Source organism: Saccopteryx leptura, chromosome 2 (assembly GCF_036850995.1).
Source record: "Saccopteryx leptura isolate mSacLep1 chromosome 2, mSacLep1_pri_phased_curated, whole genome shotgun sequence".
Classification (NCBI taxonomy): domain Eukaryota; kingdom Metazoa; phylum Chordata; class Mammalia; order Chiroptera; family Emballonuridae; genus Saccopteryx; species Saccopteryx leptura.
The window spans coordinates 373,905,136-373,921,909 of NC_089504.1; the positions used below are offsets into that span (position 1 = coordinate 373,905,136).

The 16,774-nt window shown below is 44.0% G+C and overlaps 1 protein-coding gene across 3 annotated transcripts in view; it reads right to left on the minus strand.

Moving 5' to 3' along the window:
* Positions 1-1,201: 1,201 nt before the first annotated feature.
* SNX19 (sorting nexin 19) overlaps positions 1,202-16,774 on the minus strand; it is a 55,608-nt gene continuing 40,035 nt past the window's right edge. The window contains exons 9-13 of one of the 3 annotated variants that reach the window (XM_066365249.1): positions 15,452-15,636; positions 14,501-14,588; positions 13,315-13,449; positions 2,515-2,583; positions 1,202-1,512 (exon numbers count right to left, since the gene is read on the minus strand). In XM_066365249.1, the coding sequence (XP_066221346.1) occupies positions 1,329-1,512; positions 2,515-2,583; positions 13,315-13,449; positions 14,501-14,588; positions 15,452-15,636 (661 nt within the window). In that variant the 3' untranslated portion in view covers positions 1,202-1,328. Of the gene's footprint in view, positions 1,513-2,514; positions 2,584-9,763; positions 12,587-13,314; positions 13,450-14,500; positions 14,589-15,451; positions 15,637-16,774 lie in introns of those variants that run through there. The other 2 variants (XM_066365250.1, XM_066365251.1) reach the window with 2 other exon arrangements.

The following is a 16,774-nucleotide window of genomic DNA, read 5'->3' on the forward strand; positions in this document are numbered from 1 at the left end:
GAAGAGTGGGGGAGCCTGCCTTCAGGATGTCAGTAGTACTGAATGAGAGCACTTGGCTTATAAGAGGGTTGATATCCTCTTTAGAGTGATGAAGGGCAGCATGGATTAATGGTGACAGGACCAGATAGAATCCTAGGAGACCTTAGCTCTAGACCCAGTGAACAGAAAGGCTTTGGATGAACTTTTCATTTAAACATTGAAGGCTTTAAGTTCTCATCTGTAGATTAAGGATAATATTGGTGTACTGCGGCAGAAACATTATGGAGTTGGAAGTTGGAAGACCCAGGTTCCAGCCTCAGCTTTGTCAAGGAGAATGACCCACCTTTATTGTGCACTGTGTGCTAAAAGTTGTTTTAAGAATCTTCAACATATTAGCCCCGTCCCCTACCCAGTCTCTGTGAGGAGAGTACCATTATTGATCCCATCTATAATGGATGATGTTGTAAATCAGCTATTGTCTCTATGAGGAGAGTACCATTATTGTTCCCATCTATAATGGATGGTGTTGTAAATCAGTTACCCAAGGGCGCAGAGCTCACCAGGGGCAGACCTGGGATTCCTACTTGGCTGTCTTTGGCAGAGTCAATCTCTTAACCCCTAGGCTGTTGCCTCTTGAAAAATTGGGTGAGTGATTGGGCAAGAGACACACTCTCTGCATTTCAGTTTCTTCTTCAGTGAAGTGAGGATACTAATAAACCCCCAAATTATCTTAACAAGTGATTCTCAAGCTCTAAATAAGATACTGGACATGAAATACTTTATAATTTAGGAAGTCTTATACATGTGTAAAATATTACATTTGTCAGAAAAATGATGAAAAGATAAAATGAGGTTCATCAAAAACATTCTGGAAAGTGGAAAATGTTAAGTATACACTTTGATCATCAATACTACTATCATCCTGAGAAGGGCCAAAAGTGATTAGGTCCTTGGTCTCCATGAAAATTTGGGGGTGTGGTTTATTCTTCAAATTTGCATGGTATCCTTAATTCACTTGATTTTGGCAGCTTAAAGAGAAAAAAAAAAATGTAGCTTAAAAACTTTTTATCCTAGGAGACCAGAGAGAGTCAATATGTTCCTCTCAGAAAGAGCATCTCAAAGCTTGTTTCCTTCCGTCTTCACTTTCATTATGCGCCCTTGTTTCCTTCTTCCAATTGAGACTCAAATGAGGTCTGTCGAGAGGCAAGTCAAGATGAAATCTAATCATTTATTCATGTTCGTGGCAAATGTTTAGAGAGCATCGTCACTGTTCCAGACACCAGCCAAGAATGGGAAGACAGTTTTCCCTCAGTGTTATAGAGCTAGACGGGACCTTGTCTATTATCCAATCAGCCTCTCTGATTGGAAAGAAAGAAAGTCCAAAGAAGTGAGGAGGTTTGTCTAAATCCACTGTGACCCATGACTAGAAGCCGGATGTTCAGATGCCCAAGCCAAGGTGTTCTGCTCCTTTTTTCTTTCCTTCTGGGTGAGTTTGGGGCGAGTGGGAATTTGTTCAATATCCGTATCATGTCCCTGTGATAATTCCAAAGAATGTCAGATGATTTCTTTAAAAACTCACCTTTAAAGTAGTTTCTTCTCTGCCTGTATATGCCTGCAGAGTTGGGTAGGCACAATCTATACTGCTCATAAAAATTCAGGGGTATTTTATCACTTCATATTCATTTTGAAATATCCCTGAATTTTCGTGAGCAGTATATATGGATATGGGTCTCATGGACACTATTAATCACTCGATTTCCAGAGGCAAGGAGTGCTTCCCTTTAGGACTGAATCTGCACCCATGGAGCTGGTGTGTGCTCCTATGAACTGAAACAGTCACCCACCAGCATTAAATACCAACAAGTTCCCACAAAGTTGGCGTTGGGCTCCTTCCTGCCCTGCTTTCCTCCTCACTGACAGAAGATATAGTTCAAGTCCTTTGATGCTATTGCCAGCTTAGCATTATAAACAACACAAAATGTAACAAAAGCAGAGGGGAGGGAAACTTTCCCCAGGGTTGAGTTAGAGATGGGAAAGTATTTCTCTTAGAGGGGCAATCAACACCATGTTTTGAGCCCAGAATTCATCTGACTTTTCCTGCAGTGATAAACAGGCCCTTTCACTCAGGTTACCAAGCGGTTCCAGTTGGATAAGTGCTTGCGAGATGGGTCATGGTTAAGCGCTGTTTCTGGGGACATTTCTACCTCTGCCAGTCTCAGAAGGCATTAGCTAGTTAATGTGGTGACAGGTCCCTCAGAGATTCACCATTTGCAGATGAGGGTTGCGACAGCTATGAACATGCTTCATATGCTACTGAGAAACCGGTATATTTTCACAGAAAAAGGGCAGTCTGGAGGAGACAAAAGCCTAAGGTGTCGCCTTGCTCACATAGAAGTTGGTGTTCTTCCTGTCATCTGGTTTAGTTAAGGGGATTTTGAGGGGTGTGGGCTCCATTGTGTGTGGAGGAAGATGGAAGAATTGCCAGATGGCAACAAGGATTCCAAGCCTATCAGAGGAAAGAAAAACATTACTCACTGATGCAAGAAGGCTGCCAACTTCATTTGTGGAGCAAGTAACTGTACGTAGGCAAAGTCTGTGATGAGCCTAGGTGGAGAGGACAGGGGAACTAGCCAAGGATTCTGAAAATTTATGAGATGATAGAAAATAGTAAGGGGCCATGCATGGTGTAGTACTTAATGCTGGAGAAACTATACTAAACAAGACAGTCTGTCTTCAGGGGGTTTACAGAAAGGTATTTTCATAAGGGGCAGGTTAGGAGGATGCTTGACTCCTCTTGATGTTTCTCAATGAAGTCAGCTGGGTATGTTTCAAGCAAGTTGTGCTAACTCCAGCCCATTTACGATAAACCTTTAATCACATTTTATTTTTTTTAAAGGGACTTTTTTTTATTACATATTACTTAATGATGCAGGTGTAAAAGGCATCTATCTAGAACTATGAACAGATGCAATGAGCGACAGTTTTTTGCTTTTACACATCATCTTTCCCATTTGAGCATTAATTCGTCAGCATTTTCTTACCAGTTTTCAGAAAATTTCTGGAGGCTAAACCTGCAGAGGTGATTTGAGGGAGAGGAAAGCTTTAGCAATATTTCCAGGGGCTGTTTCATATTTTTTAAATGTCTGAACTGTTTTTTACAACAGGTCTTCCATGGGAAGCTCAATAAGTTACTAAACTCTTTGAGTCTCAGAATCTGGACTGAAAATCAGGGGAAGAGATCGACATAGCTAAGATTTCTAGTTGAGTGTTTTAGCTCAGGCTGCCATAACTAAATAGCATAGAAGGTGTGGCTTAGACAACAGAAATTTATTTCTCCCACTTCCTGAGTTTGAGAAGTCCAAGATGAGGGTGCTGGCATCACAGGTTTCATTCTAAGGCTTCTTCTCCTGGTTTGTAGACGGCCATCTCCTTGTCATGTGCTTGCGTAACCTCCTCTTTGTGCGGATGAGGAAAGAGGGAGCCGTGGTGTGTCTTCCTCTTCATACAAGGGCATTAATCCCTTCATGGGGGCTCCACCCTCATGACCTCATCTAAATTTAATTTCCTACCAAAGGCTCACCTCCTAATACCATCACATGAGGGACTAGGACTTCACCATACAAATTATTTGTGGGACACACAAACAGTCCATAGCATTGTGTGAACGTTGGGAACAGGTAAAGAATTCTGATTTTACAGAAGGGAATAAAATGTGGAGTCAAGGACAAGAAATATCATTATATTTAAGACTGACATGTAACCTTAAGTTGACCTTCATATTAATTTATCTAAAAGACAATTAAACTAGCCAGGCAGCCAAATCAACCCATGAAGATTGGTAACCTGATACAGGAGAACAATTTAAGGATAGAGGAAAAGCAATTTGGGAGTTTCACAAGAAAAAGGAGAAATGACAAGAGATACAAAGGTTTTTTAAAAGCTTTTTTCCCCCTGTTGTTCAGTTTTATTAAGAAAAGGGTTTCAGAAATGAACATAGAGAAGGAATTGGGTGAGGAAAACTATTGGTCCAAGTCTGCGTGCTATAAAAGAGACCAGATGAGGAAAATTTCTATCACTTGGGAAAAATCCACAGAAACCTTAATCTCATGAAGAACTCAGGTCATTCCACCCCAACAGCGGGCCATTTTCTATATCCCAAACCTCAGTATATGGAGCTTGCTGGAACCTAAGTCCTTGCCCCACTCCCTTCCAGACTGCTAACAGGGGGCACCAGCCCTGCTCTCCCGGCACTCAGGCCACAGATATTACTGTCACACCCCCACAGGCACACCTATATCCCTCCTTATCTGTCCAGACAAGTTTTGCCCTGTAAATGCCATACACCACTCACAAATCCACATCTGGGCAAGCTACACACCACATGGGGACGACTTCTGTTTCAATCATTAGAGTACCAGTTTTTTCTATCTCATCTAAACAGATCATAGAAAAGGAAACTTTTTGGTCCTCACTCATACACAGGATGTGCAAAGCTGTTGGGACCAGATGTGGTGTTAATTATCTGGTGCTCTCTGCTGAAATAAGTGGTTATCCCCAAGGAGGTTTACACTGGAGACTGGAGAACCAGTCTTGGCTCCAGAGACTGTTCCACATCATTTGTGTAAATGTGCCCTGGCATGAGGAAAGGGCTTCATTCCCCAACAGACAGGATTCTTATGCAGGCCTGCTCCAAGGGAATATATGACCCAAGCATTGAATTGTCAAGAGCAGCGGTTCTCAACCTGTGGGTATACAATACATTTTTAAATAAAAATATGTATTTCCAATGGCTTTAGGCGACCCCTGTGTTTTGGTCGTTCAACCCCCGCCGGGGTCACGACCCACAGGTTGAGAACCGCTGGTCTAGAATTTCTTATTTTTTTTTTGAAATGCATCAGTCTTCATTCTCTCACTGAACTTCCTCCTTTGCTCCTGTACCTACTCTTGCTCTCTTTCAAATCATGGCCTAGAGGTTTATTCTGGCCCACAAACAGCAGGTGATTTCATCCCCACAGGGCAAACTCTAACCTACGACCAACCCAGACATTTTAGATGCATTAGTTTTCATTCTTCTGGCAGCTGCCTAGTTTTGTTCTGTTGTCTGGCTAATAGTTGCAGCAATGTGGTGGGAAAGATAGCAAACACCTGTGAAAGGGAGGAGGAATTTATGCTATTCTTTCTTTTCTTCAAGGTTATTATTTTGTCTTTGAAGAGTTTTCTTTGTAGTACCCTAGACATGGTTAAAAAGAGCAGCTGGAGGTGTGAAATAAATAATTTTAAATCTGTAACTAAAAGGGTTTCCAAGATAACTCAGTAAGTGGGAGAGATATTCATCTTTCCCTTCATGGTAACTGCATTCCTTACAAATTTGTGTCCAAGACAGGGGAAGAAGAGAATATTTCCAGAAGGCAGGTTTTCTTTTTTCTTTCCTTTCCCTTTTTCTCTTTCTGTCCTTCCTTTCTTCTTTCTTTTCCTTTTTCTTCCTTTTCCTTCCTCCCTCCTTCCTTTCTTTTCTTCCTTTCCTTCCTTCTTTCTCTTCCTTTCCTTCCATCCTGTTTTCTGATCCCAGTACAACAGACTGGGAAGTAGACAGTGTATGCTGGGTACTTCTGTGACAGAATACTTTAAAAAACTCTTTTTCTATCAGGACTTATTTTCCTTAAAAGCACAGAGCTTTAGAACCTTATGACCCACATCTTAGACTGAAAACAATAGTTACAAAATTGGATTTTGGCATAGAAAATATAAAAACAAACTCCTTTCATTTGACATTTGATGCTGAATAAGATATGAGGTCCTAAAAGTGAAAATTTGTCTTCCCCTCATCCCTTTCTAAATCTTGTCCAGCAAATTTTACTGAATTTATTCGCACATTTTCCTTCTAAAAGTTAATAAGCATAATCTTTAATTACATGAGTTTTAGTATTTATTTTGTACCTACTATGTACAAGTATATACAAGGTGGAGGAAGAAATTACAGTTGTAGAAGAAACAGTTTATTCTTGCATTATTTGTTAATTATTGTACTATTTCCCATATGAACAATATAAACCTACCTTTGCACACCCTGTATATGGGAAAGTTGAGAAGGCACAGGGATATAATGAGAAACAAAGAGATATAAGATATGTTCCTTGCCCTTGAAGAATTATACTCCTACTGAAGAATTTATATCCATCCATCCATCCATCCATCCACCTACCCATACACACATTGATCAGAGAGACAGTGTAAATAATCCAGAGGAAGGAGAGATTTTTAACTAGCACAATCAAATAAAGCTTCACGGAGAAGGAGGAATGTGAGTTGGCCCTGACAGAGGGTGCCCACTTATGCACAGCGGAAGCAGGGGAACCTACCTAATAGAAAAAGAAGCATGGGCCCAAGAACAGAAGCAGGAAAGAGCAGATAAGCCCCTAGATTCCTGTGAAACCATTTCCATAATACATTTTATCCCCAAGTAAAAGTCCTATAGCCAACCAAGCCCAAGTGATGCTCCTAGAGCAGGGGTCCCCAAGCTACAGCCTGCGGGCCGCATACGGCCCCCTGAGGCCATTTATCCGGCCCCCGCCTCACTTCCAGAAGGGGCACCTCTTTCATTGGTGGTCAGTGAGAGGAGCACATTGACCATCTCATTAGCCAAAAGCAGACCCATATTTCCTATTGAAATACTGGTCAGTTTGTTGATTTAAATTTACTTGTTCTTTATTTAAAATACTGTATTTGTTCCCGTTTTGTTTTTTTGTGTTTTTTTTTTTACTTTAAAATAAGATATGTGCAGTGTGCAAAGGGATTTGTTTATAGTTTTATAGTCTGGCCCTCCAACGGTCTGAGGGACAGTGAACTGGCCCCCTGTGTAAAAAGTTTGGGGACCCCTGTCCTAGAAATATATGGAGCCAACAAAAGATGGCCTCACTTTTCTTGAAACATCCTTTGTTTTTAAAAGGAACTGACTTGCCATCACTTTGTTGAATTTGGACTCCATGTATTTGCAAAGGATATAAACACCAAAAGGGTTTCTTGTTTTTTCTTTTTGTTGTTGTTAATAAGATCTATCTTTCCTAATGGCAAGATAGGAAATGCAGACATTTTACTAAATCAGCTACTTTTCAGTAGGTACAGGGACAGATGATTCTTTAACAAGGGCACAGGCAAAAGGCTCTTTACCAAGGTTTACAGATCACCAAATCCAATTCAGAGAAGTGATAGCTTCTGAAGACATGTTAGTGCCTTTATCTGCAATTGCACTTTTGTGTTTATCCAGCTTGGTCTTTACCCTCATGGATTAGTCTAAGCGTCTGGAAGTAATTATAGACAACTCTCCACTGCCCATACAGGGTGCAACAGTGACATGGAACACAAAGGGAAGAAAAAAAAGCCTAAGTGTGGATTTATTTATAAGCCCTAGCCCTTACCTTAATCACTGTAACACTCTACTATTAAAATTAGTTTGCCATTTCCCAAACACACACTGGCTAGCGCCAAAGAGGCCTATTTTGGTTTAAAATGAGTAGATAATGTCACTTCAAGAAATGTTTTCTAAGTTTGGATCTTGATACTATCCCTTTTTTCTATCATTGCTCTCTCCCACCCGTCCACATCCCAGAAATAGTGTGCTAGTAACTAATACAACAGTGTCAGTAGGTAAGGTCTGAGGCATCAAGACACGTAGAGAAAACAGATTTTGTCACGGTGACGAAACATCAAAGTCAGGAGTAGTTCTCTGTATTTCATCACATGCTGTTTTCACTCCCAAGAAAGCAGAGTTCAAATGTGCTTTCAGACAAGAGACAGGTGAGAAGTGATAGGGAGGTGGCAAGAATGCTCAGCATATTTGAGAATAGCACGGTGTATCTGCCAAAGCGACGGCTGGTGCCCAGATTTCTCTTGCCACTTCGGAGCTGCCTCGTTTCCCAACCTGTTGCTACTGGGTCACAGCAGGAAAAGGGTTCTGACAGTTTTCACTTGTCTCTTGCTTGATACTCTTCTAGCTTTATGTCTTCTGTTTTTCAAACCAGCCAGTGCTGTCTCTAGGTAACAACTATCAGACAAGTCTCAGGATGTGAAGGTGATGTTTGAGGCAGTCTCCCCTCACTGGCTCTCTCCTGAGAAAGGCTGCTTTGTGAGCAGCAGCATCTCTCACTTTTATACCACAAAGGGGTGATGTAGGTTTGCTAACTGATGAAATTCACCCTTCAGTGCTTTCACTCTTTTGTCCACAAGTGCAGTGCAAGCAGCTGCTGCCCTGTGATTGCTGGCAATCCCAGCGGAAAGGAAACGGGGGTGCCAAGTTAGGGCAGGGCTTGCCCAGCTGGGCCTTCTACTGCAAAGCCTCATGGTTTCCCTTCCTCCACCATTACCACTCCTTCCCTGGTTCCCATTCCCACTGGCAGCCAGCAGGTTGGCTAGCCTTCCTTTCCTGTCCTGGGAAAGCACCTCCTGGTCCAGTGCAAAGGAAGCCTAGATAAACAGCGGCCTGAGGCCCTTGGAGCCAAAGCTGGCCAGAGGATTGCGTGGCTGAATGGGCGCCGCAGCAAGACCTTGCCACCTGCTCCCTCAGACAATGAGCGACTGAGAGGATGATGCCGCTGACATTTCCAGAGATCGCTTGTACTTTATAGAGCTTGTTCTTGTGTATTATCTCGTTCATTTCTCAAACAGGTTGTAATGCACTTATCCCTTTTTCTGAGAGAAACTTAAGTCTCAAAGCTGACTGACATCCTCATTGCTGATTAAGTGGTGGGGCTAGGATTTCAATCCTGTTATTTTTTCAAGTTCATTTGACTTTACAAATGCCTAAAGCTACCTCTTATGTAGGAATTAGTAGGAGCACACCTGAAAAACCTAAAGGGGTCATAATGTGACAACACAGCAGTCAAGACAACAGGGATAGGACTAAGCTGTTTATATGTGCGACCAAACCCCTTGTTTCTATAAGCTCCCAGGAATTGTCAATTATGATCCGAAACACTCCTCAGGAAGTCTTCAAATATTTCCACGGTGTACGGGAAAACGATTCCAGGTTCCCAGGCCTCCACACCAGACAGCCAGCACGCACCTGTCTAGCCCCCCCCACAACACACACATACCCGTCCAGCCCCCCACCCAGCCCCTGGCTGGCTCCTGCTGTGCTGCCCCACTTGCAGCTCTCCATCTCCATTTCTTTTATTTTTAAATCTCTTGCTTGTAGAGATACGTAGATAACAAAATTTACCATCTTAACCATTTTTTAGGGTACAGTTCAGCAGTGCTATACCTACTTACACTGTTGTAAAGACAATCTTCAGAACTTTTCAACCCGCAAAACTGAAAAACTCTGTACCTGTTCCCCAACAACTGCCTGTTCCCCCTCCCTGGAACCTACAACCACGCTCTCCGTTCCGACTTCTCTAGGTACCTCAGGTAAGTGGGAGGATGTCTTCACACACACTGCTCACGCTCCCTCCTTCCATATACCTTCCCCACGCTCTCACTGGCTAATTCCTATTAATTCTTCAGGAGTCAATTTAGATATTATCAACTCAGGCTTCCCACAGTCCCTCAAACTACACTAAGTGCCCTCCCATGATCGCATCTGATTGGAGTTGTCTGCTCTAACCCCTTGATAGGTCAAGTGTGGGGGAAGTGCGGCATTCTCCATGGCATATATATGGGAGCTTGTTAAACACGCAGCATACCGGGCCTTTAATGAGATCCCAGGTAAATCACACACACACTCAAGTTTGAAAAGCATTGTTCTAACTAGATGGGGGTGTGCAAACCACTCATGAGCCACATCTGGCCAGCTGTTTCTGTATAGTTTTATTGGAACACTGCCAGTCACTTGTAAATGTATTGTCTATGCTTTTATGTGACAATGGAAGAGCCAAGTAGTTGCAAGAGAGACCACCATATGGCCACAAAGCCTAAAATATTTTTTCTCTGGCTTTTTACCAAAAACATGTGCTGGCTTCTCTACTAGACTACAGGCTTCTTAAAAGTGAAGACCCAGCCTTACTTTGCTTTGAAAGAAGAAAGGCAGATTAGTATAATGGTTATGATGTAGGCTTGAGGGTAGACTAACAAGATTTACAGCTGGTACTGCCATTTTCTGGCAAGTGACAACTTCTCTGTGCCTGGTTTCTCATCTAGAAATAGGGCTACATAATCAAAGACCTTACAATGTTGTGTGAATTAAATAATTTCATGTATGTGAAGTCCTTCAAGTGGCATCTTCAACAAATGTTACCTCTTAGCTAGTACCAGGAATTTTTAGAGTATCATGGGGAATCTGTTGATGTTGGCAGAATGCCCCAGGTAACAGACACCATCAATACTTATTCTCTGCTTCTTCCTTGCTAACATCTAATGATTTTTTAGGTATCTAACATTCCTGGAGGATGACCTCCACTATTGCTACTCAATCATGATAATGCCATTCTCCATGTTAGTGGATTGACCTATGGGTGGGCAGTTCTGGTCAATGAGAAGATTCTTGAAGGGCATCTGGAAAATAGTTTCCCTGTTTTTTAAAAGAAAAAGCAGTCTGACCAGGCCGTGGCACAGTGGATAGAGCATCAGACTGGGACACGGAGGACCCAGGTTTGAAGCCCTGTGGTTACCAGCTTGAGTGCAGGATTACTGACTTGAGCAAGGGGTCATTCGCTCTGCTGTAGCCCCCCGTCAAGGAACATATGAGAAAGCAGGCAATAAACAACTAAGGTATCACAATGAAGAATTGATGCTTCTCATCTCTCTCCCTTCCTGTCTGTCCCTCTGTCTCTGTGAAAATGAATGAATGAAAAAGCCAAAGTGGTGCCCCTATTCTTTCACAGATAAGTCTTTTTGTGTGAATGTGATGCCCCAAACTGCAACCACCATGAAGGTGAACGGTCTGAAACAGACATATATATACAATGGCAGAGCAGATGGGACAGAACCTGTCCCTTTTTTAGGTCAGAGTTGCTGAATCCATTAACCCCTGGGGCTTACCTATTCAGGTACTAATTTTATGGAAGAAAATAAATTGTCCTAGTAGCTTCAGTACAAGTACCCTAACTTGTATTGCCAGGAACCATGTTTACACATATTTTTACTCCACCCACGACCTGACAACTGTTGTTGGGTGCGAAGTGGAAAGGAAGTATGGTAGCCGGAAAATGAATGCGCTGGGTAGGGCAAAATAAAAACATGTCCTGAGTTAGTGCAGGCCCAATTCCCGCTTGCCTGCTACCACTCCCGGCTAGGAGTACCTTCTCCTGAGACCTGTGGCTCTCCCCCAAATGCCAATCTCCCTTGTCAGGACTTGTTACCCAAGTAACAAGCTGGCAGGCTGTTTCAAAGTCAGATGGGTTCTGATTATTTCCTTGGCGATATCCATTATCTCCCTTCCAGGGAGGAGGAGGGTATGAGGACAGCTTATCTTTTTGGGGCAGAGAGAATACAGGTGGGGTCTCTTACATAACAGGAAATACACAGAAGTTTCTTTGGGTTAGAAGTGCCAAAAGATTCCTTAGAATTTATAGCTACAGGGATTTTCTGGTGTGTCAGCTTATGTACTGGTTTTGTTCCACTTCTGAGCCAGGACTAGTAGCAGAGTCAAAGCAATACAGGTGCTAAACACATATGAGGGTCAAGTATGGGAAGAGAGGTGCCAGAGGACAGGGCTCCACTTGTCCTGAAGAGCACCTTGGCCCCAGGTGAAGGAAGTCAAGGATCAGCTCCAGTAAGGCAGGGGGACTCCCTGCACTTCCACTCCTGCAGATACTCACCTGAGACAGACATGCTGACCTCTTCCTGCCTGGGAGGGTCTAAGATAGAGATGCTGGAGGAACTCTGGAGCCACAAAAAATCACCCGAACAATCAACTTTTAAGGGGAGAAGGCTCCAGGAGACACTATCTTGTTTATGTCCTTGCCTTTAGGCAATAACATTCCTAGAGCCTCTCAATTACAGTAGCACAAATTTTACAGTTAAAAGCCTGGGGCGGGGTGGGGGTGGTGGAGGGAGTAGAAAGATTTCACAACATTCTTCCATAAATCACTTCACCTGTATGCACATCACCTACTCCAGAGTCTAATTAAGAGGATCTGGACCTGTTCTAGACCCACCCTTTCCTAGCAGGAGGTCTATAACTTGGGGAAAGTAGGGCTCTAATGGGCCACTAAAGGATGAAGGGCGAGTGAAGGTCAGTGCTGCCCTTCACACCTTTCCTGTGAGTTACTCATGTGCATCAGTGTACAGCACTTCCCTGACTGTCCCTCTGCCTCCTTCTCCAACACTTTCTCCTATTTGCTCCACTTTTCTAAAGACACTGCAGCCTGCCCCAGCCCCTCTGCCTTCATCACCGGTGTTCTCAAAGACTAAGTGGATCCTTAAGGACAGGGCTTAAAATCTTTCTGTGGACCATCAATACCCTGTGATTTTGCCATTACTGGTTCTGATGAAAAGCTCCCTGTGATCTTGTTCCTGTGGTTTCTACTCTTCGGGCATTCTCTGGCATGGAGCAGTGTAGTGTCTCCCTTCTATTTGGAAGCACTGAGCTGAACTTGCCAACTGCCATATGAATTTGTTGAAGGAGGACAGACAGGTCACAAAGGCCCAAATTCAACTGCTCTTGGGGAGGAGACTAGAAGGAAACAAAATAAAATCTGTGATGCAAATTTCTTTCAGGAAAGGGTGTGGATCTACGAGAAGCTTTGACAGTCTGCTTTGACATCTTCTGGACAGGAAATGTGTAGGCACCCAGGAAGGCAGCCTTCAATGACATCCCCATGGGGCAGATGTGCTGGAAACGAGCCAGTGAGTAAGAAGCCACATGAAAATGCCCCGTTCCCCCCTCCTTTCTGGAATTGTTGGGAACTAGATAGGACCCAGAGGTCTGGCTTTCAAGAATGGTCCTGAATGAACATCTTGAGTTTGCTGGTGGGTGGTGGGAACAGAGTGCAGAAGACTGTCTTCTTCAAAGAAATCTGGTTCTCTCTTTTCCTTGGTTTATCTAGATTTTGTGTGTTGGTGGATCAGATATATGTATGTACAGGTCCAGGCTATCAACAATCTTATAGACGAGGGCAAAAGGGGCTCATTCTTCTACCTTACAGATTCCTTTTTTTTTTAAAAAAAACAACAGTCTACCCACCAGACACCATAAAAAAGCACAACAACTGGACGTGCATACAACTGGTTCATAGATCGCTCTATCACCTGCTACAAATGGGCAGAACTGAGGAAAAACTGTGCCACTGATCCCCACGTTTCCTGAGCTGCAGCTCAGTCCCCAAGGGCACAGGCTCCCGGACTGGTCTCGGGTGGCTCAGCAGCTCCTTCCCCACCTTCCAAGAACGATGAGGAACCTACGGCGATGGGGAGACACCCGTCCTCCTGGTGCTCTCTGGGGCATCTGAGGCAGAGGTTGTCATGGGAGACTCCTCAACTGAGGCACTGAGATCCAAGAATTCTAGAATGATGTCCCAGAGGCAATAAATCAAGTGCCTGAAACAAATGGACAAAACAACTTAGAGGAAGGTCTGCCTTAGCAAGAGACACCAGATCTTAAGACATTTATCTTCCCTCCCCTCACGCACCCTACTGATATCCTAGTGGACGCTAAACTTCAACAGTTTGACAATGCTTCTGCCATGAAATAAAAGTTTGTTTGTTGAACTAAAAAAAACTATGACTCCAATTAAGGTCGAAACAGAACTTGAGGTTGGATTTGAGGAAATTCCATATTTATTTATGCAGCTACGTTAGCACATCAGCACTGTTCCTGTGAGGGAGGGAGGTCAATTGTCTAAGAATCTGAAAGCTACAGACTACTGCTGTTCCTTATACTTAACCACACTAGATTCACCGGTTACTCCAGACGGTGAGGCAGAGCCAGGAACCCTGAGCAAAGGGAGTTAGTGAGTGCTGTCTGCTTTGAGACCCGTTTTCAGAAGGGAGTGGAAAGACTCAATATTTTTCAGAAGCATTCTCTCCCAATGTACCAGCTAGGAAGATACCTACCTCTTTTGAATTATTCTAGGAGTATTCACCCAGTATTTCTAGTCACTTTACCAACGTCCAATCTGATTAGCTTATCTAACTCATATTAAACAAAGACAATTCCTGATCCTAACAGTAATCATGCTGTGAGACCATAATCCTATGGCTGAAAATCATTACAGGGCTTGTGATACACAGACTGGGGATGGTTCTCAGTGTTCACAGAGGCAGCAGATGTTGGAAAGAACCAGTGAGCACAACGATCAAGGCTGGAGGGGATCAGGCATTTTCCATAGCTCAAGTGGGCCCACATTGAGCTCTTCCAAATCCAAGTACAGAGGCTGATCCAACACTAGGTACTACCACATGACAGCCTGCTCTGGAGTGGGCAGCACGGGCCTACTCAGTGATGTGGACGGGGATATCATACTCTGCAGGCAGGGCCCAGGCGGGGCCTGTGGCCCGTTCCCCTCAGTGTGGGCGGCTGAGAACCCTGGGCACCTCTGAGACCAGAGAGGGCGTCGTGATGCTGATGCGGAGACACTCTTCAGCCTACCTGTTGATGCGGGGCTGCTGCAGTGACTCCAACACCAGACTCCAGCTCAGCTGGCATCTGCTCGCCCCCAGGATTTCTACTACAACAGCTAAAGAGAAAAACACGAATGCAGTTTCAGTGCTGCAGCAACATCTCATATCTGCTCTCGATTCAAATGGGTGTTTTTGGCATTCCTCTGAACCACATAGCCAAACATAAACCCTCTGAAAACGGAGAAAGCTTAGAAAAAACATTTCTTAAGTTAAGTGTCTAAATAAGAATGGACCTTAAGAAATAATTTTGTAACTGGCCACTAAAAAGGCAGGTACCCCTGACGTAACAGTTTGGGTTGGAGAAGAGAGGTTACTAACAGTGAATAACACTGTCCAGAGCTAAGAGCTCACCACTGCACCCTGGTTAACAGAGCACAGCCATAAACACACTGCCCTTCCTGCCCTCAGAAACAAAACAAAACAATACAAAGCAAAACAACAAAAACCCTCTTTAGAATTTGTTTTTAGCTACTGCTAAGGATCATGCACTCTACTCAATGTCCCCAATTTATCAAGGCTGAGCTTCTGCAGGACATGTATTTTCTTCCCCAGTGCACAATGCTGTGAGTTGGCAGAGAAGCCGAAGTCTCCACCTGGTGGGAATGGTTCTGAGCCTGGCCCTGGGGTGCAGGCAGAGCTCCCCAAACCTGCCCACACTTTTCACCCCAGACATCTGCAGGCTTCTCACTATGGTGTGGTCCTTGTGATCCTCTCTGGCCCCTTAGTCCCACGTGGGGGAGGAGTAACAGAACTGCAGCCCTGACCATTTTCCTGCTAGCCTCAGAACTGGTGGGCTGACAGGTTTGGAGTCCAGCCATATTTAAGGCCCTTCTAATTATGAGGATGGGTGTGGGGAAATGGTGGCAAAGCCTGACTGGAAGGGAAGTTATTAGGATAATCAATCTCATTGTTCAGTTACCCGGCAGGACTCCCATCAGGCTCTGCAAAGCCTGTCTCTCAGCAGCTGCCTTCTGTTCCTGGGTCCTTACAGGCCGTGGATGCTTAAGCAAAACCCCACCGGGCCAAATGGACTCCCGAAGAAGGCGGAGGTACTGCACCCAGTGTTGTGGACATGTCAGATTAGCTACCTGCACCTCCAGCCACCTGTGGTGGAAGAGAAAAGAACGGTCAGATACACCTGCAGGAAAGGGCATGCCAAGGCGTAAATTACGTGAGCAATCAGAATGGGGCAAAGCAAAGTTAGAAACGCCTCTCAGAAATGAAACCAGTTAATTCAATAACTTGGGATCATAGAATTCAAAGATGAGCAATAATGATACTGTTATTTACTGAGCATCTGCTATGAGCCAAACGTCCTATTAGGGGTTTTACAGAAGACAACAATGAAGGGCCGCTGTCCCTGGGCAAGGCTGCACCTCTCCAGCTCTCCTCTAGTGGGAAGCATTGTGACTTCTCAGTAATGTGTGCACAGAGCCCATACAGCTGAGGCTTTGAAGATTTTACACAAATCCCTTGCCACCCTGTGCAGATCTAGCTGGTGTACAAGTGTACATGGCCTGTCTTGAGCATGTCCTACATCTGGTCCTTGCTCACAACAGTTCTCTCAATGACGAGACCTTCTCTTTGCCAGTGGCAGAAGTCCACTTTCTGGCAAGACCTGTTTAAACCCTACCCATCCACAAGAATCCCAGACAGAAGTGCTTTCTTTCCCCTTAGACCCTGACCGGCAGTTAATTCTACAGCACAGGTTTGAAACTAATATTTTACTTTAGAATATAAATTACGTTCTCATGTGTTTATAGCTTTCCTTTTCCAAAGAAACTATAAGCACCACAAAAATTCTATGTTTTATACTTCTAAAAAGTTTCCCACAGTGCCCTGGGGCTCAAGAAATGTTTGTAGGTTGACCAGTAATTATTCTTATTATAATGAAAATTTCTCCCTTTGTCTAAATCTCAGAAATGAGTTAGTAGCTCTCAGTGGGCAGACACACTAAGCCAGCAGTTCTTTTCCACTTTCTCCTTTACTTGTCCCTGCATTTTCTCATACCATTTGGTCACTAGCTGCAAGTCAAGCCCACTGAGGCCTTCTTAGTATGCACCATGACTGAGATGGGCGTGGCTCTAGCTGTAATGGATGGACCAACAGCCACTTCTTCCCCTGCATGGAAGACGACTTGGTGCAGCACCACATGGCGGCTCATGCCATCGCTCCTATACCCGAGCTACTTGTCACCCATCCAAAGCAAAGGAAGCTGCCAACGCAAACTTTATTTAACCTC